The following is a 21,226-nucleotide window of genomic DNA, read 5'->3' as shown; positions in this document are numbered from 1 at the left end:
GGCTAACGCCTATAATCCCAGCACTTTGGGAGGCTGAGGTGGGTGGATCACGAGGTCAAGAGATTGAAACCATCCTGGTCAACAAGATGAAACACCGTCTCTACTAAAAATACAAAAAAAAAAATTAGCTGGGCATGGTGGCATGCGCCTGTAGTCCCAGCTACTCAGGAGGCTGAGGCAGGAGAATTGCCTGAACCCAGGAGGCGGAGGTTGCAGTGAGCCGAGATCGCACCTTTGCACTCCAGCCTGGGTAACAAGAGCGAAACTCTGTCTCAAAAAAAAAAAAAAAAGAAAAGAAAAAAGATATGAATCTTGTAACCACTGTTGGGTTGTTGGCCCCACAGGGTCGTGAGGTGTCCCTTATGCTGTGCTGAGTTGCAGGATCTGAGAAGTAAAGAGACAGGACACTGAAGAACTGGTGAAGAGCATCTGGACTCGGGGGGCCACACCACCTATGAGCAGAGACAGGCAAGGCCCTGAATGCCCAGAAGTGTCTGTAATTATTCGGTACAAGCAGGGGGAAGGGTCATAAGTGAGATCATCATCTATAGGCTTAGTGATAGGGCATACATAATCACGTGAGTCACAAGCAAGGGGGCCACCCCATTATGTCACCTGGGCAGAGAGGTGGGCCATGTGCAGTAGGGGGCTGTGCCATGTGCAGTAGTAGAGGGTTGTATACATAAAAGGGGTCCACCCCCATTAGGTCACTGAGGCAAAGAGGTGGGATGTGTGCAACAGGTGTCGCGTGCAATACTTCTTATCTAGGGGCTGGAGACTTCAAATGATTTCTAATAGAAGGATACTGTAAGCAATGCAGTGGGAGCTGACAGACTTGTGCTCTTCTCTTAAGATATTTATGGGAGGATGATTTGAGCTAGCACAGAAGCGAAAAAAGACTGACAGGGTGTACAGCAGCTGTGACTGGTCACACCAGAGGGGTTCTTCTCCCTCCATTATTTGCAGGATCTCAGGCCTGAGGCCTACTTTCCACAGAAACTGGATGCAAGGTACTACAACTCCTTTATCAGGAGGAGAGGCTCTTGCTCCAAGCCTGCCATACAGCGTATGCCCTTCCAGGCAGGGATGCCACCGCCTGGGTCTTGTCTTGGTTCTTGTCCTGTTGTGGCTGTTTTCCCATGTACTGCTTCTGTTCTGTGACTGCTCCAGGCATTCCTTCTACTACAAACTACCATATGGTTATATGAAAGGATTATATAAATCAGCACTAAATGTGTCAGTACAGCTCCGACTATAATACCTATATGATTATATAGAAAGATTATATGGAACTAAGTATGATTATATATATAAGCTAGATATAGTAAGCAGTGAGTTATGCTTCAGGCACTAACTGTGCCTGGGGTCTGCACAGTTCTCCTTCCTCGGTGCCCATGGTGGGTGTTACCAACAAACCACAGTTCTGTTTACTAAGATTCAGAACTCAAAATACCAAGGTAGACTTAATGCGTCAAAACAAATACTTTTTGTTTGTTTGTTTGAATTTCTTACAATGAGCTCATACCACTTTGGTAAAGAAAAAAAAAGTAAACAGGATGCGATTTCAATACTGAAAGTACTAGTTTACTCAGCAGGTAGTAAACTTCTAGAATGTGTTACCCAGAGAGGTTGAACAAAATATAAATAGTTTGAAGAAAGGCTTTGTGCCACCGATAGATATATACCTTTTATAAATATCTGTAATAGTCAGTGTAAGCGTCGTGGTGAGGCAACCAGCCTTACAGTCAGGAGCATATTCCTGGAGAAAGTGGAATTTTGAACAAGGTAGGAAAGGACAGAGTGTGCCAGACAGAGGGAGAATCTGCATGGGTAATGGAGATGAGGATAGGTAGTGTGTGAAGATATTCATGGAGTTGGGGGGCATGTAACAAAGTCAAGACAAGTCTGGGATAGCAGTGCTTTCTCTATTCAGTGAACTAGCCTGGGAAATGTGATGAGTCTTCAGAAATAACACCTCAGTAGGAACTGCTTTAAAGACGATTATCCCCACCTTTAATAACAACCACATCACTTATCCAAGGTGCATATGGAAAATAGCTCTTTCTTTGGAAAAACAAACAGCACTTCTGGGGTCACTTAGAAATTTAAATGCGCTTTCTCATGAGGTTTGACTTTTGTTCCAGGAGCTCATGAAAACAGTGCTACCACTAGCTGTACCTTCCATATTTGGGATTAACTGAAACTTACAGTACTGTGTGTGAGTGGACCCAGGGTACTTATTTGAATGATACAGTCCTTGGTAACTGTGACTATGAATATCTTGGCTTCCCTTCAGGTTGGAAACTACAGAAAAGACAATTAAAATCTCAGTCCCTGAACATATTTAATCATGTATTACCAGAAAATGTGAAACTAGGCTAGTTTCTCTTGGACTCACTATATGGGTAAAGAGGTAAAAAAGAAGAGAGTGAGAAATGCATCTTAAGAGGGCAATAGAGAAAACAAAACTCAATATCTGGACATGGGTGACCGCCCTGAAGACTAGGATAATGCATTGATGGTTTATACAAATACCAGATTAATTACTGAATTTCTCTTTTTTCCTATAACCTCATCCATTTAAAGGAAAATAACCAGATCTCAGGTCCTATAAGAAAACTCTTAATCATTTTCTGCTTCAGATAAATTGATATTAGAAGAAGTAATTTTCTTTTTCTTTTTCTTTTTTTTTTGATGAGAGTTTCACTCTTGTTGCCCAGGTTGGAGTGCAATGGTGCGATCTTGTCTCACGGCAAACTCCGCCTCCTGGGTTCAAGCGATTCTCTTGCCTCAGCCTTCTGAGTAGCTGGAATTACAGGCAGCCACCACCACTCCCGGTTAATTTTTTTTTTTTGTATTTTTAGTAGAGATGGGGTTTCACTATGATGGCCAGGCTGGTCTCAAAGAAGTGGTAATATAACAGGGAATCTGAAAAGGCTAATTTCAATTTGACCATTACCTTAGCTAAAACAATATTTTAAGATTTTTTTTGGTCAACTATCTTTTCTATCTTATTACCTCCCAGGGGTGGAGAAGGAAGCACTTTCCTGTCAACTACAGAGAGATTATCTCCTGATTCTTTCTGATTGTGAAGTTTATAAACAGAACTACATTTGTAAGGAATACATTATATGGCACTTGACATCGATCAAGTACTGTGTAAAATTTTGGCTTAGAGGTGAAGAAATTGGAGCAGGCCCAGAAAAAAACAATGACTATGACTAAAGGTTTGGAAAATGAGATCTGGGACAAAAATTATATAAGTAAAGTTGAGGAAATATGATGAATCTTAGATGTCTTCTTCTACTTTTTTTTGGTTACAGAAAGGGTCTTGCTCTGTCACTCAGGCTGTAGTGTAGTGGCATAATCATGGCTCACTGCAGCCTTGAACTCCTGGGATCAAGCAATCCTCCTTCTGTAGCTTCCCAAGTAGCTAGGACTAGCTAGGACTACAAGCATGTGCTACTATGCCCAGCCAATGAGGTGTTTTCTTTATTTTCTTTATTTGTTTCCTCTAGCTTTGAGGAAGCTCAAGCATATCAGAAAATGTTTACAATCAAAAAGTTGTCAAAATGTGACAGTACATGCAAGTCCATAGGTATTTTTGAGCCCATTTCAAAATATTGAAAGGACTCTCTGTAGAGATCCTTTCAAGTAGGGATACACTCCCACTTCTTTTCTGTAATCCATTCATTTGCCATTCAACAAGCATTTATTGAATGCCCACCACATGACAGTTAAACTTTTAGGTACAGAGAAGTCTCTGTCCTCTCAGAGCTTACATTCCAGTGGGAAAAGACAGACAGTAAACAGTAACACAACAAACATAATAAATAGGTAAATTGTATAGTATGTTAGAAGGTGATATAAAAAGTAGAACAGAATAAGGGGATCAGGAATGGGAATTTTGGACATTTAAAAGGGGTGGTTGGGATAGGAGGCATCTTTGAGCAAAAGCAAATTGATGCAACTAAAACATAGGATTCTGACTGGGTTAAAGGAAAAGAATGGTGATCATACTTTGCATTTGCTTTGTGATATGCAGTTTACAAAACTTTGCCACTCAGTCAGGGGTCACTGAAGGAACTGGTGCAGAATTTGGGGAAAAAGGATAAATTCCATTTTGGCCATATTACATTTGAAATGCCACAGGAAATAAACGCCTAGCAGGTAGTCAGAAATGCAGCCATGGAGCTAGGGAGAGATATTTGTGATAGAGATGTCGATTTGGAATCACTGTAATATCTACGCCAGCTGAAGCGGTGGGAATGAATGGGTGAGCTCGCCAGGGGAGAGCAGAGTGATGAGGTCAAGGGGAGAAGCTCACTATTAAATGTCTACATTTTAGGAGATGAAGACAAAGAAAAATGGGCAGAGGAGTATATATTTTACCCAGATCAGAGATAAACACAAGACAAGACTGTGTTATTAGCATTTTAACATTTCCTCTTTCATTTCTTCCTTAATGTAAGCTGGTTCTTTTCATGACAAAACACTCCCACCATCCCACACACCTCTTTTTGCGCGAATCTTTCTCCAGGACCTTAAAAGGGTTTACTGAGCACTTCCCGGTGGCCAAGTATTTGGGGCTCTAAATCCTGGTTTTTGTCCTTGACCCTCCAACTGCCTCCTCGTTTTAACACCTTGGCCTCCTACTGCAGTGCCAGTTCCCACAGAGCAGAAGCACAGGAAAGGCCTACAGAAAACAAAAGGCACAGTTTGAAGAAAAAACAAAACCAACCAACCCACAAAACACAACTGTCCAGGGTCTATATTCTGCACCTACTGCCTTTTCCCACCGCCCCAGCCCCGCCCCGCCCCTCGGTCCCATCGCCCCTAGGCCCCACCTCCTCCCCGCCCCTCGGTCCCACCGTCCCAGCCCCGCCCCCATTCCCCACCTCCTCCCCGCCCCTCCGCCCCACCTTTTCTCCGAAGGCCCCGCCCCTATACCACACCCACCAAACCCTGCCCCTTGGATACACCCACCGACCCCAGGCCCCGCCTCTCGGCTACACCCACCCTTTCGCAGGCCCCGCCCCTCTGCCCCACCCCGCCGCTCGGCCCCACCCATTCTTACGCAGGCCCCGCCCCTCTTCTCCACCCTATTTTCGCCACTGGCCCCGCCCCGCTGTCGCGGCCCGCGCTTATTAGCCGGCGTACTTCCTCTTCGCTTCCGCATTGCTCTTGCTTTCGCGTCTTCGTTTACGACTCTGTTGAGCTCCGCCCCTTCCAGAGAGGCCTCCATAGCGCAGGTTCGTGGGTTCTCGTGGACATTTTTCCGTGTAGCTTTCTCCTTATTCCCGGCATTCCTGTTTCCGCTTTCTCACGGTCCTCTGGCTTTTCTACCACTTAGACACTTGGCGCTCGGGACTTCAGTGACGTCATCTTTCTGCGGCGCGCGGACACCCGCAGGTGGAAGAAGAAACAGCTCCGCCGCCCTTTGCTTCTTTGGCTGGGCTGCTGCTCCTTCGGCATTATGGCGCCGTCGCTTTGGAAGGGGCTGGTAGGCATCGGTCTCTTTGCCCTAGCCCACGCCGCCTTTTCCGCTGCGCAGCGTAAGTGCCTGGGGCACGGGGACCGCTCCGGTGTGGGACCTTAGGGGCGGTGTGTGGGCGCACTTCTAAGGGACCATCAGAGCGAGTGTCCGATTAATGGTCCTTTGAGACCTTACAGTTTGGAGTGACTACGAAAATCAGTGCAGGAGTCCCCAGTGGAAGGTTCGGAGTTTGAATTTGAGGAGAGAGTGACACCTGAAATTGCAGGAAGGTTGGAAGGAGGTGTCTGGGAGGCTTCAGAATGGGTCTCCAGGAATCCAGGACAAGTGATGACAGATCCAGCACGGGGCAGATTAGGCACAGTTGTGGGATTGAGGATTCTGGATGCTCATGGTCCCCCGACAACAAAGTGGACAATATCTTGGGCACTCTTGGGCTGTCCAGGCAAAGACTGAATAGTTAAGTGACCGATTGCCTCAGGGAGGCACTGTGGTACAGGAGAAAGAGCACTGGACTGGGAGTCTAAAGGGCTGGTTGTTAGAAAACTTGCATTACCGCTAAATCTGTGTGACCTTGGGCAAAAGATTTGTGCTACACTGAGTTATGAAATTCAGTTTTGGGTCGTTGGTTGAAATTGCACTGTGCTTAGGTGCTTAGAGATACAGCGATGCCCTGAGCCAGTTCAAAGTCTAGAGGAAAACAAGTGGATCAAGAAGTAATTACAATGAAGTGATATGCTAGAAGTGTATAAGGATGCATGGAAGCAGGGACAGTCATTTTGGGCGGGGGGAACTGGGAGGTTAAGGAAAGGAAGTATCCTAGATCCTTGCTGCTTAAAGTGTGGTCAAGATACCAGCATTATGAGCACCACCTGGCAGGTAGTTAGAAAACGCTCAGGCCTAATCTGTTCAATCAGAATCAGGGTTTTAATAACGATCCCCAGGTGATTTGTATACACATTAGTTTGAGAAACACTGTCCTAGAGAAGATTAGGATACACTGGGGTACTGTGTTATTTTCTACTCTAAGCTTTAGCTGTAGAATTATATGATTGTAGGGCGAGAAGCGCTCTTGGAGTGCACTGAATTCCAACCCCTTAATTTTACAGATGAAGATATTCCTGGTTGAATGTAGTGTTAGAATCAGGTGAGGCTTCATGCAAGCTAGCTAGGAATTGAACCATATAGGAGATTAGTCAAAATCTACTTTTGATATTGGTTTAATGTTTCTTTTACACCTGTCTTTATGACAAACCTGTAGGTTAAAACTTGAGAAATGTCTCTAAACACATTCTCTTTTAAGAGTCAATACACATGCACTCAAAACCAATTTGAGTTATTTAGTCCAAAGTAAGTTATTACACAGGGATTGTCCTAGGTTCATCTAGAATTAAGATTTTTGTGTTTTATGTTTTGGGTGATGAGAATGCCTTGTGGATTTGCCACTGCAGTGAGACCTCTTTATGTATAATGCTCATGTTAGAGAGAGAGTAATATATACATTTCAGACTAAGTGTGTCATGTCAGATTGTGGCAGCAGATAGCACAGTGTGGCACTGTGACATGCTCATCTTTGCTGTAATGAACTTTGTTCTAGTAGGGGACCAGTCATTTACTATATCTTGTTTAATTCTCACCTCACATTATTCTCATTTTACTGTTGTGGAAATTCAGGTAATGAAAAAGCAGATACTGTATTTCTTTGATTTTTAAGACACCCCCCATTTTAACGCTCTGAACTTGAGATATGTATTATGATCACTGAGAGCTGCTTTAATTAAATGAGATTATAGTAAATTGTATAGTAAATCAGCTGGCACTGATTTAGGCTTATCAGTTTCCAAATCCCAAACCTTTTATTCTTTGCTGCCTCCTGAGGTTAGGCAGCAGCAGCGGCAGCAGCAGAATTATAACTGGTAGAGGCAGAAACTGATTTCATGGAATTCCTGTTCCACCACTGCCCCAGCGTATCCTCTCAGGAGAACCATTTCTATAACAGTATTTTATCCATACTGCATGGTGATGGTGCTGTTTCAGAGTTGAAATTTTCTGTAGACTTTACCTTTTAAATAATTGTGATTTCTTTGATGAGTTAGTGAAAGTAACAGTTTGAGAAGTTTCTAGAATAATGAAAGGAAAATCATACTAAGGTATTTCTGCCTCATACTTGCTCACCTATCTTACCCATTTTATAAGGTGACAAAACAGGTCGTGATGAAAATAAAATAGTTCAGTAAGATAGGGCTGACTGCCTTAGAAGATAGAAGGTTTTGAGGAATCCAGAATTAGCATTACTTTATGTAGCATGTAAGTCAGCCACTTCATTGGTATATTGATTTGCTTGCATTTTAAGAAAGAAAAATGAGCTACAATTTCCTTAATGGTATGCTTCTGGTTTATAGATCGTTCTTATATGCGACTAACAGAAAAGGAAGATGAATCACTGCCAATAGATGTAAGTTGGTCATTTATATTCCATTACATGTATGTTTAAAATTAGACACATAGCTTATTAAATTTTATTACTGGTTTTTATTCTCTTAAAGTTTTCCAGATGTAAAATAACATCTGATATCCACTTTTCATCACTCATTATAAAGCTCAAAGATTTGGAAACCTTAAAAGATTTCTCTGTTTGGTTTCTAGAACGATAGTTAAAATAGTCTTTCTAGAAGTTGCTCTGTCCATAGTATGGGATGGACTTAAAAAGTTGATGATTTGGCTTTATTTCTGAGAAAATTTCCTTTTTATATAAAGAAAATAAAGCCAACAATACATTGTTTAGGGACATGCATAGGTAGTAAAATGAAAGAAAAAAAGTGTGTGTGTGTGTGTGTGTGTGTGTGTGTGTGTTTTTTTTTTCGAGATGGTGTTTTGCTCTTGTTGCCCAGCCTGGAGTGCAGTGGCGTGATCTGGGGCTCACTACAACCTCTGCCTCCCAGGTTCAAGCAGTTCTCCTGCCTCAGCCTCCCAAGAAGCTGGGATTACAGGTGCCTGCCACCACTTCTGGCTAATTTTTTGTATTTTTAGTAGAGACAGGGTTTCCCCATGTTGGCCAGGCTGGTCTTGAACTCCTGACCTCAGGTGATCCACCCACGTCAACCTTCCAAAGTGCTGGGATTACAGGTGTGAGCCACCACACCCTTCCAGGAAAGTACTTTTTTTAGACAAAAATGATAAATATTCCCGCATCATTCACAATTTTTATCTTTACTAGATTTGAAATTACACAAGTATTAAGTTCTTTATAACAAAATCAAACAGTAAAAATTAAAACTGACCCTACACAATTAGGAAAACAGCAACATTGAGATACCATCTCACGCCAGTTAGAATGGCAATCATTAAAAAATCTGGAGACAACAGATGCTGGAGAGGATGTGGAGAAAAAGGAACACTTTTGCACTGTTGATGGGAGTGTAAATTAGTTCAACCATTGTGGAAGACAGTGTGGCAATTCCTCAAGGCCTTAGAAATAGAAATTCCATTTGACCCAGCAATCCCATTACTGGGTATATATCCAAAGGACTATAAATCGTTCTACTATAAGGACACATGCACACGAATGTTCATTGCAGCACTGTTTGCAATAGCAAAGACCTGGAACCAACCCAAATGCCCATTGATGTTAGACTGGATTGGGAAAATGTGGCACATATACACTATGGAATATTATGCAGCAATCAGAAATGATGAGTTCGTGTCGTTTGTAGGGACATGGATGAATCTGGAGAACATCATTCTCAGCAAACTGACACAAGAACAGAAAATGAAATACCGCATATTCTCACTCATAGGCGGGTGATGAAAAATGAGAACACATGGACAGAGGGAAGGGAGTACTAAACACTAGGGTCTATTGGGGGGAAAAGGGGAGGGCCAGTGGGGGGGGAGCTGGGGAGGGATAGCCTGGGGAGAAATGCCAAATGTGGGTGAAGGGGAGAAAGGAAGCAAAACACACTGCCATGTGTGTACCTATGCAACTGTCTTGCACGTTCTGCACATGTACCCCAAAGCCTAAAATGCAATAAAAAATTAAAAAAAAAACAGCAACAACAAAAGAAACCTGGTCTCATTCCTTGACAGTTCCACTTGGACCCCCAACAGTTTGGAGTACAGTAGTAGTTCGGTCCTCTTCCTGTGCACAAACAACATTATGTATGTGTAGTTTTACTTAGTACAAACACTTTTTTCTTTAAAAATTTATACACGTAGGCCGGGCACAGTGGCTCATGCCTGTAATCACAGCACTTTGGGAGGCCGAGGCAGGTGGATCATGAGGTCAAAAAATAGAGACCATCCTGGCTAACATGGTGAAACCCCGTCACTATTAAAAAAAACAAAAAACAAAAATTAGCTGGGCGTGGTGGCACGCACCTTTAGCCCCAGCTACTCTGGAGGCTGAGGCAGAAAAATCATTTGAACCCAGGAGGTGGAGGTTGCAGTCAGCCAAGATCATGCCACTGCACTGCAGACTGGGACACAGAGCGAGACTCTGTCTCAAAAGAAAAAAAGTTATACATGTGTACATATGTATAGTTTTATAATTAACTTATCACTTAGCAGCTTCAATCTTATTTTCATGACAGCTCATACAGAGTCTTGTTAATAGTACCTGTGATTGCATCGTATAAAACAAGTCTTCTTGGTGGACTGGTGGTGGGAATGTAAAATGGTATGATATATAATGTTAGGTTTTAATTTAAACAGGAAAACAGATTATGGCTAATTTTGACTTTATTTGTCTATAATTAAAGATATAGTTGATGAGGCTGTTAACGCCTCCTATCACCTATTTTTGTGATGGACACACACACTCTTACGTCTTTTTTTTTTTCTTTTTGAGACGGAGTTTCGCTCTTGTTACCCAGGCTGGAGTGCAATGGCATAATCTCGGCTCACCGCAACCTCCGCCTCCTGGGTTCAGGCAATTCTCTTGCCTCAGCCTCCTCAGTAGCTGGGATTACAGGCACGCGCCACAATACCCAGCTAAGTTTTTGTATTTTTAGTAGAGACGGGGTTTCACCATGTTGACCAGGATGGTCTCGATCTCTTGACCTCGTGATCCACCTGCCTCGGCATCCCAAAGTGCTGGAATTATAGGCATGAGCCACCATGCCCGGCCTCTTATGTCTATTTTAAAGAATTTTTTTCCCCTGAGGCTGAGTCTTACTCTGTCGCCCAGGCTGAAGTGCAGTGGTGCAATCTTGGCTCACTGCAACTTCCACCTCCCAGGCTCAAAGAATTCTCCTGCCTTAGCCTCCCAAGTAGCTAGGATTACAGGTGCTTGCCACCGCACCTGGCTAATTTTGTGTGTGTGTGTATATATATATATATATATATTTTAAGTAGAGATGAGTTTTCACCATGTTAGCCATGATGGTCTCGATCTCCTGACTTCCTGATCCGCCCTCCTCAGCCTCCCAAAGTCCTGGGATCACAGGAGTGAGCCATCGCACCCGGACTAAAGAACTTTTTTCTGTAATGTGAACATGCCAATAATCCCATGTTGGTTAAAATGAAGCATTCAGCATTTTTGCTTCTTCAACCACTTTGGAAAGGCGTTTGGTATTGCCCAATAAAATTGAACATGTGCATACTCTACACCTAGTGTTTCCACATGTGAACTGAGAGACATGCATATTAGTATTTGTGTTGATTGTGAAAGTAACAGGAAATAACCCACATATCTAACAACAGCGGAATGGATAAAGTGTGACATTTTCATATAATGAAATACAAAGCACAGTGAAAACTGGCCCAGCACGGGTGGCTCACGCCTGTAATCTCAGCACTTTGGGAGGCCGAGGTGGGCAGGTCACCTGAGGTCAGGAGTTTGAGACCAGCCTGGCCAACATGGTGAAACCCCGTCTCTACTAAAAATACAAAAGTTAGCCAGATGCGGTGGCACGTGCCTGTAATCCCAGCTACTTGGGAGGCTGCGGCAGAAGAACTGCTTGAACCTGGGAGGCAGAGGTTGCAGTGAGTTGGGACTATGCCATTGTACTCCAGCCTGGGTGACAGAGCGAGACTGTCTCAAAAAAAGAAAAAAAAAACAACCACACAATGAAAATGTACTGACTACAACTACGTACTACACCTTGGATGAATCTCACAAATGTTATGTTGAGTGAGGAAAGCTAGACATAAAAGAATACATTCGAGTTCATTTAAATAAAGCTCAGTATGGGCAAAAGTAATGAATATATGTTTTAGAGATTCATATATATTTAATAGCTGGTAAAATTATCAAGAAAAGCAAAAAACAGTAATATACAATTCAGGACAATAGTTAACTTTGAGAGGAATGGTGAAGAATATAATCCGAGAGGGACATGGGACTTGAAAGGTACTAGGAATGTTCTATTAAGCTGGGTGGTGGGTACATGGTCTTTAATTGCTTTATACTGTGCACATATGCTTTCTGTACTCTATGATATTTAACAATAATACCTTAAAAAGTGTTTGTTGCTCTTGGAAGCAGGTAATATTTGATAATTCAGTTCTGAGTGGCTTAGTACCATTCAGTACTCAGTGATTTTGCTTATTTGAACATGTCACTAGGTTTATTTATTGAAGCATCAGAAGTATTTTTGCAGCCAAGTCACAGAATTTTTAGATTGTATTGCATCTGAATTGCAGTCATTTCAAGCAAGCATTGTCTACCTGATAGTGGCCCTGAGAGGACTACCTGTTAGAGGCAATAAAGAGATGGAGAGAAAGTTGTAAATGTTTGTAATAATATTTGTGTTATTTAGTAATCTCAATCTTTATACTCACAGATAGTTCTTCAGACACTTCTGGCCTTTGCAGTTACCTGTTATGGCATCGTTCATATTGCAGGGGAGTTTAAAGACATGGATGCTACTTCAGAACTGAAAAATAAGTAAGTCTTTCCCTTTTCATGGTTATCGAATTTCATAGAGGTTTGCTGTATTCACATAAAGTGTACATTTTCTGGTTCATAAAAGTTGGTTTTGTTTCTGCATTTTGATTACTCAGTTTGTATGAATAACGAGGTAAAAACACCGAGGTGGCGTTTGATATTGTAAGAAAAATGGAACATAAATGCCAGATTATTCACTGTAGAATAAAAAATTATGTTGCTTAAAATTATTGGTTGGTTGGATGGACAGATGGCTGAAAATAGATTTATAGAAAAATACTGTTTTTTGTTAACAATTATTTTGAATTGTTAACCTTCCTCCTTCTTTTCCTTCCTCCCCCTCCTTTTCCCTTTTCTCTTCCTCCATCCCTCTCTTCCTACCATCCTCTTTCTATCCTCTTGTCCCAGCTTAGTCTTTGGAAGATTAAGTGGTTTTCGGTTTCTTCTCTCACTTGAACCTAGTCTATGAGATAAGCTCTGCTCCCAGGCCCTTTCTGCTACTGGATGAAAAGTATATTTGTTATTGTGCTTTCTTTTTTTCTCTTGGACTACTTCGAAACTATTTTCATGAGCTGAGTTTGCTTTTCTTTTTCATATTTTTACTTTCCTAAAATCATCCTTTAGCTTTGTTCAGTTCCATCTCTGGCCTTTACCCACCTTCTTTATCCTGGACATGATACCGCTTTACAATATTTCCTTAGAAGGAGTCAGAGTGAACATGTATGTGTTACAGGAAACTCATATCCCTCTTTTACTTTTAGTTCATGATGTACATTTTATTTATTTTTTTAACACAGGGTCTCTAACAACCAGGCTGGAGTGCAGTCGTGTAATTTTGCCTCACTGCAACCTCCGCCTCCAAAGTTCAAGCGATTCTCCTGCCTCAGCCTCCTGGGTAGCTGGGATTAAAGGCACCCGCCAGCATACCTGGCTAACTTTTGTATTTTTAGTAGAGATGAGGTTTCACCATGTTGGCCAGGATGGTCTCAAACTCCTGACCTCAAGTGATCCACCCACCTTGGCTTCCCAAAGTTCTAGGATTACAGGTGTGAGCCACTGTGCCTCGCCCAATATGTACATTTTGAAGGGTTAGATATCAGGCCTCCTTTTTTGTATTGCGGTATGCTTGGATGTTTAGGTGGGCTGACTGAGATTTGTGTTTGTATCAAAGGAAGAGTTCTCCTATCCTTTCCAGGAAAATAATCTTGAAAAACAAAAACCAGAAAGACCATACACCAAGGTGTTTGTGAACTCTTTTATCTCTCACTGGAAAGGTAGAAAAGGATACTTTAGTGTCATCACTGCTTGCTCTTACAAAGAGTGTACCAAAAAATCACTGGCAAGGGGCCAGGAAAGAAAGAAGTAAAACAATGTCATTAGGTAGGTAGTAGAAAAATGTGTGAGTTTGGATAATAGCAGGTGCAGAGGGCTAAAAGGAATTTTTTGTTGTACTTGAAAGATTCTTGGAAAACAGATCTGTGAAATGATCATATGGCTTGAATAATGAGAGCCAAATGAGAATAATCAAAGCTATAATCTATGTGCTGCTTTTTAAAAAAGACTATTCGGCATGGGCTATTGTTAGATTTACAGGGGCGATTAAAGTTGAGCTAGTATTTGTGTTGTAATTCATAGGCATCTTGGAAGGAATGGCTGAATAAAAAAAAAATTAGAAGCAGGCATGGTAGCTCACACCTGTAATCTCAGCTCTTTGGGAGGCTGAGATAGAATTTCTTGAGCCCAGGAGTCTGAGACCACCTGGGCAGCATTGGGAGACCCTGTCTCTACAAAAAAAAAAAATTAACCATGTGTGGTGGTGCACAGCTGTAGTGCCAGCACTTGGGGGGCTGAGACAGGAGGGTCACTTGAGTCCAGGAGTTTGAGGCTGCAGTGAGCTATGATTGCACCACTGCACTCCAGCCTGGGCAATAGTATGAGACCCTATCACTATTTTTTTTAAAAAAGAAGAAATTTGAGAGCTTTATGCTGCTTTTCCAGGTTTCTTACTTTCTTTATACAGGAAAAGAGATACAGTGTAAATATTATTTACAGTCTGATTTCATGTGTTAATACTTGTTAAAAAATATAACCCATAGTAAATTGATGATTCGTTAGAAGTCTGCTTATTTTCAAGTAGGGTTTTATAAAGGTTTATCTAAAATTGATGCTTTTTTTCTTTTAAGGACATTTGATACATTAAGGAATCACCCATCCTTTTATGTATTTAATCATCGTGGTCGAGTACTGTTCCGGCCTTCGGATACAGCAAATTCTTCAAATCAAGATGCGTTGTCCTCTAACACATCATTGAAGTTACGAAAACTTGAATCGCTGCGTCGTTAAGATTTTTACGAATTATGATAAATAGGACAGGACACAGAGCTGAAGTATTGGAGTTTGGGGTATAAAACACTCCTCCCCCCATTAGTATTTATATTGATTTTTCAGACCTACTTTAGGAAAAACCATGCCCCTTGTTTATATACTGTTAATTCAATCATTAATGCAGTATAAGTTATATGTGAAATGGGTCTTTGGTATTTCATATAGGGATTTTTTTTTTCATTTAAAACAAATCCACATATTTTGTAAAAGCCACTGTTTTGAACACGTTTCCTTGAAAACTATTGGTGTTTTTTGTGATTATTTATTTTCTTAGATGTCTTTTCTTTTGCACTACAGTGTTTGGAATCCTTTTGGAAATACTCAGTGACTACTGCATTTTGCAGCATGAATTATGGTAAAATGGCCTTCAGTTCTTAACAAATGGACTTCCCTAATGAGACCAAAATGGTGACTTAACAGTTTTTCTTGTGTCCCCTAAAAAGTGGCTGTGCTTCAGAAGTACTTCCCAGTTTTGAGTTTATGTGTGACTTTTCACCCCACCCTGCTCCCATATGCCTTCTACCATTGCCTGTCTTCTTTCATCACTTCTCCGAGGTTCCGTGTGTAGTGGGCAATGTGTGTGTCCGAAATTCTTTGTCAGAACAAATATCTTTAACAATCCCAACTTGCTGTAAAGCTATTTGTGTTCTCCTTTGTCTGTAAAAATTTCCCTAAGTGATTATACAGTGTAAGAGTAGTTGAAGACTAGTTGAAGACCTTTTGTGATTTCATTATCTTACCTGTGTAGAAAAATCATTGAGGAAAATTGTCATTAGCCAGTTTAACTGATTTAAAATCTGTTTATTTCATACTAAACTAGTGAATAAGCGAAATAAAGGAAACTTACCATTAATCTAAAGACAGACTTCAAAGGAATTTGGGCCAAATATATTCTCAATATTTAGACTAATGTTTTGAGAAAAATCAGGTCATTTAAGAAATTGTTTTGTAGTTTCTGATTTATAGCAGGCTTCGAGTTTTCCATCTTCGCTATATGGTGCTGAAAGTGAGGATGAGGATACAGAGTTGATATTTTTAGAAACAGTAATTTTACTTTCAAGGAAATTGGCTAGCTCTTGGAGCTAGAGAGCAGTAGGAAGCTCAACATTTCTTCGTAGAGAATGTTGCTTTTGTTGGATTGTACAGGTGTAAAAACATTGCTTTTGATGAATTGTATAGGTGTAAAGGGAATAACCGTATGCAGGTTTTAAAAGGAAATGTGCTTTAAGCACAAGTCGTAAGATGCCATTGTACTTGTAGACATTTGTTTTTCTATTAGAAATGAGCCTGAGCTCTTCTCTTCTGACTGGTAACACAGCCCCAAAGCATGAGGTTATATTTTCATTGGGTTTTTATTCTTGTTGTTTAGTTTTGGTTTGTTATGCCAACCCAGTCTGTAGAACACTGATTCTGCTCTTTAATGAGAACAAAGTTAGAAATCTGATGACCTAAAATAATTTAGAAATGAATTAAAATGTGAAATCAGAGGTTAAAGTGATGATAACTTAAAACAGCATGCAAGAAACGAGCTCGCTCCATCAAACTTGGCTACTGTTTCCTTAGGTATGATTTGGTTTGGAAGAGCCTCTTGTTTCCTTCTCTTTTGGGGCTGTCTTCCTTTCTTAATATGTTTGTAACATTAGTGAGACGAAATTCATATACTTTACACTTCACCCATTTTAAGGGTACAATTCAGTGGTTTTTAGTGTATTCACAAAGTTGTGTAACCGTGACCACAGTCAGTTTGAGAACATTTTGTTACCCCAAAAAGAAACACTGCACCTTTGAGCAGTCGCCTCTCATTTTCTCCCAGTGCCCACCCCCTAGCCCCTGGCAACCACTAATCTCTTTCTCTCTCTGTAGATTTGCCTATTCTGGTCACTTCATATAAATGGAGTTCTACAATATTTGGTCTTTTGGAACTGGCTTCCCAAATGTGGTTTTCTATATGGAGTGAATTCTCATTTGGAGAACTGTTATTGCTGTGAAAGGGAGTGGTTGGTAGAAATCAATAGATTTCAGGCAGGAGGGCCACATGCCTAGCAGGTTTTTCTCTGTGAATCTTATGCTAATAGTTTTTCCTCATAAGGAAGCATTCATGATCTACTACTACTTATATAGTATTGTGGCTAGTCTCTAGAATGGATGTTGAAACTTTGCCTGCACAGTCAGGAAGAGTCCTGCTAAAAATCAGGCCAAGTCATTTGGCAAATAATTGACAAAGTAGTTTTCAGTTGTGTCTATCTTTGCTAGCAGCGTGTATACCTCAGGCCAGGTGAGCTCCCCACATTTCTTTTTTCATTTACACCAATGAGTTTCTGCTGTCTTTTTCCAAGTATGTACCATAGGACTTAAAGGTGATTTGGATGCAGTGTAACATTGCTAAATGTACTAAGTACAGAATCTTATTTACAGTACTGTGAGATAGTCAATTATTGCCTAGGATAGTTCAAAAATAGGATAAAGTGAAGGCTTAACTAGCTCACATGACTCATGTTCAGAGGTGTGTACCAGTCAAGGCTCTTTAAAATATAGGAAGACTCAATAACCAGGGAACCAGCCAAATACTGTGCAGCCGCAGAATATGCATAGCAGTGAATCTTGGAGACTATTATGCTCTGTAACTCTCTAATGATTATTTCCTAAGCATTGTGGCTTCTCAGTGGCTTGAGAGCATCTTCCTGGTTGTATGTGGCCTGTTTTCATGATGTTTTGAGTGATGTTGTTTGTTGTGAGCATCAATGCCTGTAACACCAAGGTAAACACATGTTTTTGGGATATGTTTCCTCTCTTTAAATGACCTTGCCCTGTCCAATAAATAAATGATTGTCTCACCCGTTTTTGGTAGTGTTTTTTGGGTTCTTTTTGGTTCTTTTTGGACTTTAAATCTCATTTCTTCTGCTTTTCTGTCCCCAGAAAAATGTAAGAGCTAGTTTTATGACTGTATTTTTCTACTGTGTTGCTGTTTTACTAAATTCAATGTGCATGTAAAATCTTACTACAATTTTATGTTTTTAATGTATAATCTTGATGATATTTATAAATCATCAAATGCCCCTTGGGGTATAAAAATGGGTTCTTGACCATCAGTGTCTAATGATTCTATCACAAATTTGTTGTGTAGCCAAACTGCCATTAAAAATGTCACTTTATACGTAATAGGAAATCGTTATGATTAAAGCATCAGGGGGCAAGTGTAAAGTTTAGTGAAAATCCAAGGGTACATTCTAAACTGCAAAACTTGGCACTTATCTACAGTATTCTGAAAAATAACACCACTGATACTGAAACCTACCTAGGAATGTCTCAAAATAACCTGCTAATCAAGTGTTCTTAGAGGAGTGGGGGCAAGAAAGCTAATATACGCACATGGCAAAAAGATCAGATGGTACAGAAAGGCATAAAAACTTGGCCCCTTCCCTTCTACCCTAATATTTCTCTGCAAAAGTAACCAGTCTCAAATGTCTTGTACGTTCTCACAGGAAAACAATTTTTTATTTGTCAGCAAATATGTACTTAAAAAAATTTCACATGAATGGAATCAGACTATATTCTGTACCTTGCTTTTTTTGCTACCTGTGTTTTATGAGATCACTCTGTATCAGTATATATAGAAATACCTCATTATTTTAAATGACTGTGTGGTATTCTCATGTTTGAATGTGTTACAAATGTTCAAACATCGATTGGCTCTTTAGGTTGTTTCCAATATTTTATTAAATCACATTGTGATGAATATACTTGTGCATATAATGAGTTTATATTCTACAGGGTTCCTAGCAATAGAATTGCTGGATCAGAGGGTATTCTTTATTTTCAGTTCAGTAGTTACTGCCGAACTGTCCTCTAGGAACCTTTGCCCAGTTTACTTCCACATGTAATGTATGAGAATGATTATTTGCCAAACCCATGCCAATACTGGGTACTAAACTTCTGAAGTCTGATTATATGAAAGTGAATAAATGGTATCTTGCATTTTAATGAAAGTCTAATGCATTTTAATGAAGCAGATGGAACACATTTTCATGTTTATTGGTTACTGATATTTCCTGTGAACTCTGTAGTCATGTTCTGGTTTCTATTAGGTGGTATGTTTTTTATTGATTTGTATGAGTTTTCTGTAAGCTAAGAAAATTGGTCCATTGTCATGTTTAATAATATTTTCTTAAGTTTTATTTATGTAGTTAAACTTAGTATTTACGGCTTCTGAGATTTTGCCTTGCTTAGAAAGGCTGCCTCTGCATTTAAGAATAAATTTAATGTATTTTTCCAATACTTTTAAGGTTTTTTTTCAACTTTTAAATCTTTGATTCATTTGGAATTTGTCTAGGTAGTAGGAGTGAGGAGGATTCAACATTTTTCTCCCTCGAGTAGCTATGTATTCCAACCCCATTTATTAACTTTCCACGCTGATTGGAAAAACCATCATCCTCATTCATACCGTTCAGATATGCTTCTGGGCTCTGTAGTCTGTTGAAAAAATACTAGTCTTTTAATTATTTTACATGGTTATACATTTTAATCTTGGGGATGGATAGTCCATACCTCATTCTTCTTCAGGATTTTTTTCTGGTTATTCTTGCATGTTTATTTTTTCAGATAAGCTTTCATATCATTTTGTCCAAATCTAAAATCATATTGATATTTTCCCTGAAATTTTATTTTGAAAAATTTCATATCTACAGAAAATACAAAGGAATAGTAGGATGGACACTAGTATACTTTTCACTGAGGTTCACCATTTTTAACATTTTACTGCTGTTGCTTTTGCTCTCTCCAAATGTGCTCTTTTCCCCACTCCAGATTCATTCGAGCTAAGTTGCAGACTTTATCATCACACTTCAGGACATTTCCAAATATGTCAGCATGCCCCTCCTACAGGAGTAAGGACATTCTCCCATTTAGCCACAATTCCATTCTCACAAGTGAAAAAAAGATCAACCACCTAATATTTCATGTTCATATTTTCCCATGTATCCCCCAGATAGCTTTTATAGTGGTCCCCATCAAAGTTGACAAATTCCATTGATTGGTGTGTCTCTGTAGTCTCTTTTCAACAGTCTACCCCTTTTGTAAACTGGTATTTTCTAAACAATATTTTTTAGAACTGTTTTAGATTTATAGAGAAAATGGGAAGATAGTACAGAGAATTCCCACATACCCCAAACTCAGTTTCTCCTATTAATATGTTAGCATGAGGCATTTGACACAATTGGTCAATATCAATATATTTTTATTAATTAAAGTCCATACTTTATTCGGATTCCTGTTGGTTTTACCTAGTGTCCTTTGTGTTCTGGGATTCCATCACGGGACCACATCACGTTTAGTCATCATGTCTTGGCATCTCTTGGTTGTGATGGTTTCTTAGACTTTCCTTGTTTTTGATGATCTAAACAGTTTTCAGGAGTGTTAGGTATTTTGTAGAATTTTCCTGTACTGGGATTTGTCTGATGATTTTTTGGTTATTAAACTAGTCCATACCTCATTCTTCAGCATTTTTTTCTAGTTATTCTTGCATGATTTTTCAAATAAGCTTTCATATCATTTTGTCCAAATCTAAAATCATATTGATATTTTACCTGAAATTTTATTTCAGGGAAATAAAGTTGTGTGTGTTTTTGGAGGAAGACCACTAAGGATAAAGTGTGTGTTTTTGGAGGAAGACCACTAAGGTAAGGTGCTATTCTCATCACTTCAAGGACAAGTTTATTGTTACTATTGATGTTAATCTTGATCACCTGGCTGAGGTAGTGTTTGTCAGATTTCCCCAGTGTACTCTTTTTTTCCCCTTTCCATACTGTGCTTTTTGAAAGGAAGTCACTGCACAGCCCATGCTTAAGGAGTGATAATGTTCACCTCCTTCAGGATAGAGTATCTACATAATTGGAATTCTGCATGGGAGATATGTTTCTTCTCCCCCGTGTATTCACTTATTTTTTATGAGTTTGACTCATTTTATACCTTGCTTTATCCTTTAATACTATATTTTGTTGAAATTGTTCCAGTTTCAGACATTGGTAGCATTTTCAGTTGGACTCCTGTGTCCCTTTGTCCTATTCCCATCATTGTCATTGTGGGTTTTTTTCTTTGTTGTTGTTTGTTTGCTTTTGAGTACTTTCTTTCTGGCACTACAAAGATGTTTCAGGCTTGTGTTGTATATTTCCTTCCCCAGTTCTACAATCAGCCATTTTGCCAAGGAGCCTGGTTCCTTGAAGAATGGTATAAACCAAGGTCTGGCCACTAGGTTCGCTTTTTGCTACTGATGTTTCATTGCCTCTAGGCCTTTTCAGCAGACAGATTAAGGAAATACATGTGTGCATACCAACCTATGCATTTATGCCTAAGTGTAAATATGTAACATGTGTATTTCCATTAAATGAAACGAGTTCATATTGACTTTCAATCCATTACCACATAGATTATTCTAACATCTTCCTTTGCATATCTGTAAACTTCTA

The 21,226-nt window shown here is 40.0% G+C and overlaps 1 protein-coding gene and 1 long non-coding RNA gene across 2 annotated transcripts; one reads left to right on the top strand and one right to left on the bottom strand.

Annotated features, from left to right (window-relative positions):
* Window positions 1-3,479: 3,479 nt before the first annotated feature.
* LOC144581210 (uncharacterized) lies at window positions 3,480-5,317 on the bottom strand. The gene is made up of 2 exons (XR_013531772.1): window positions 5,161-5,317; window positions 3,480-4,696 (listed from the first exon to the last, which is right to left on the bottom strand). It is a non-coding gene; the product is annotated as an uncharacterized LOC144581210 (long non-coding RNA).
* MMGT1 (membrane magnesium transporter 1) lies at window positions 5,176-17,601 on the top strand. Its single transcript, XM_035288237.3, has 5 exons — window positions 5,176-5,252; window positions 5,354-5,555; window positions 7,897-7,949; window positions 12,277-12,380; window positions 14,564-17,601. Exons 2-5 carry the CDS (start codon window positions 5,477-5,479, stop codon window positions 14,721-14,723), a joined length of 396 nt encoding a protein of 131 aa, XP_035144128.1. The 5' UTR covers window positions 5,176-5,252; window positions 5,354-5,476; the 3' UTR covers window positions 14,724-17,601.
* The last annotated feature ends 3,625 nt before the right edge of the window (window positions 17,602-21,226 follow it).

Source organism: Callithrix jacchus, chromosome X, assembly GCF_049354715.1.
Source record: "Callithrix jacchus isolate 240 chromosome X, calJac240_pri, whole genome shotgun sequence".
NCBI classification, from domain to species: Eukaryota; Metazoa; Chordata; class Mammalia; order Primates; family Cebidae; genus Callithrix; species Callithrix jacchus.
The sequence above is the reverse complement of the archived record's forward strand: the minus strand, read 5'-3'. Positions and strand labels throughout refer to the sequence as shown.

What these genes read in the sequence shown, in the direction of transcription:
- MMGT1 (XM_035288237.3), top strand. Translation starts at nt 5,477, where the DNA reads ATGGCGCCGTCGCTTTGGAAGGGGCTGGTAGGCATCGGTCTCTTTGCC. An exon ending in CGCCTTTTCCGCTGCGCAGC is followed by an intron (nt 5,556 to 7,896) that starts GTAAGTGCCTGG and finishes TCTGGTTTATAG; the next exon opens with ATCGTTCTTATATGCGACTA. An exon ending in ATGAATCACTGCCAATAGAT is followed by an intron (nt 7,950 to 12,276) that starts GTAAGTTGGTCA and finishes TTATACTCACAG; the next exon opens with ATAGTTCTTCAGACACTTCT.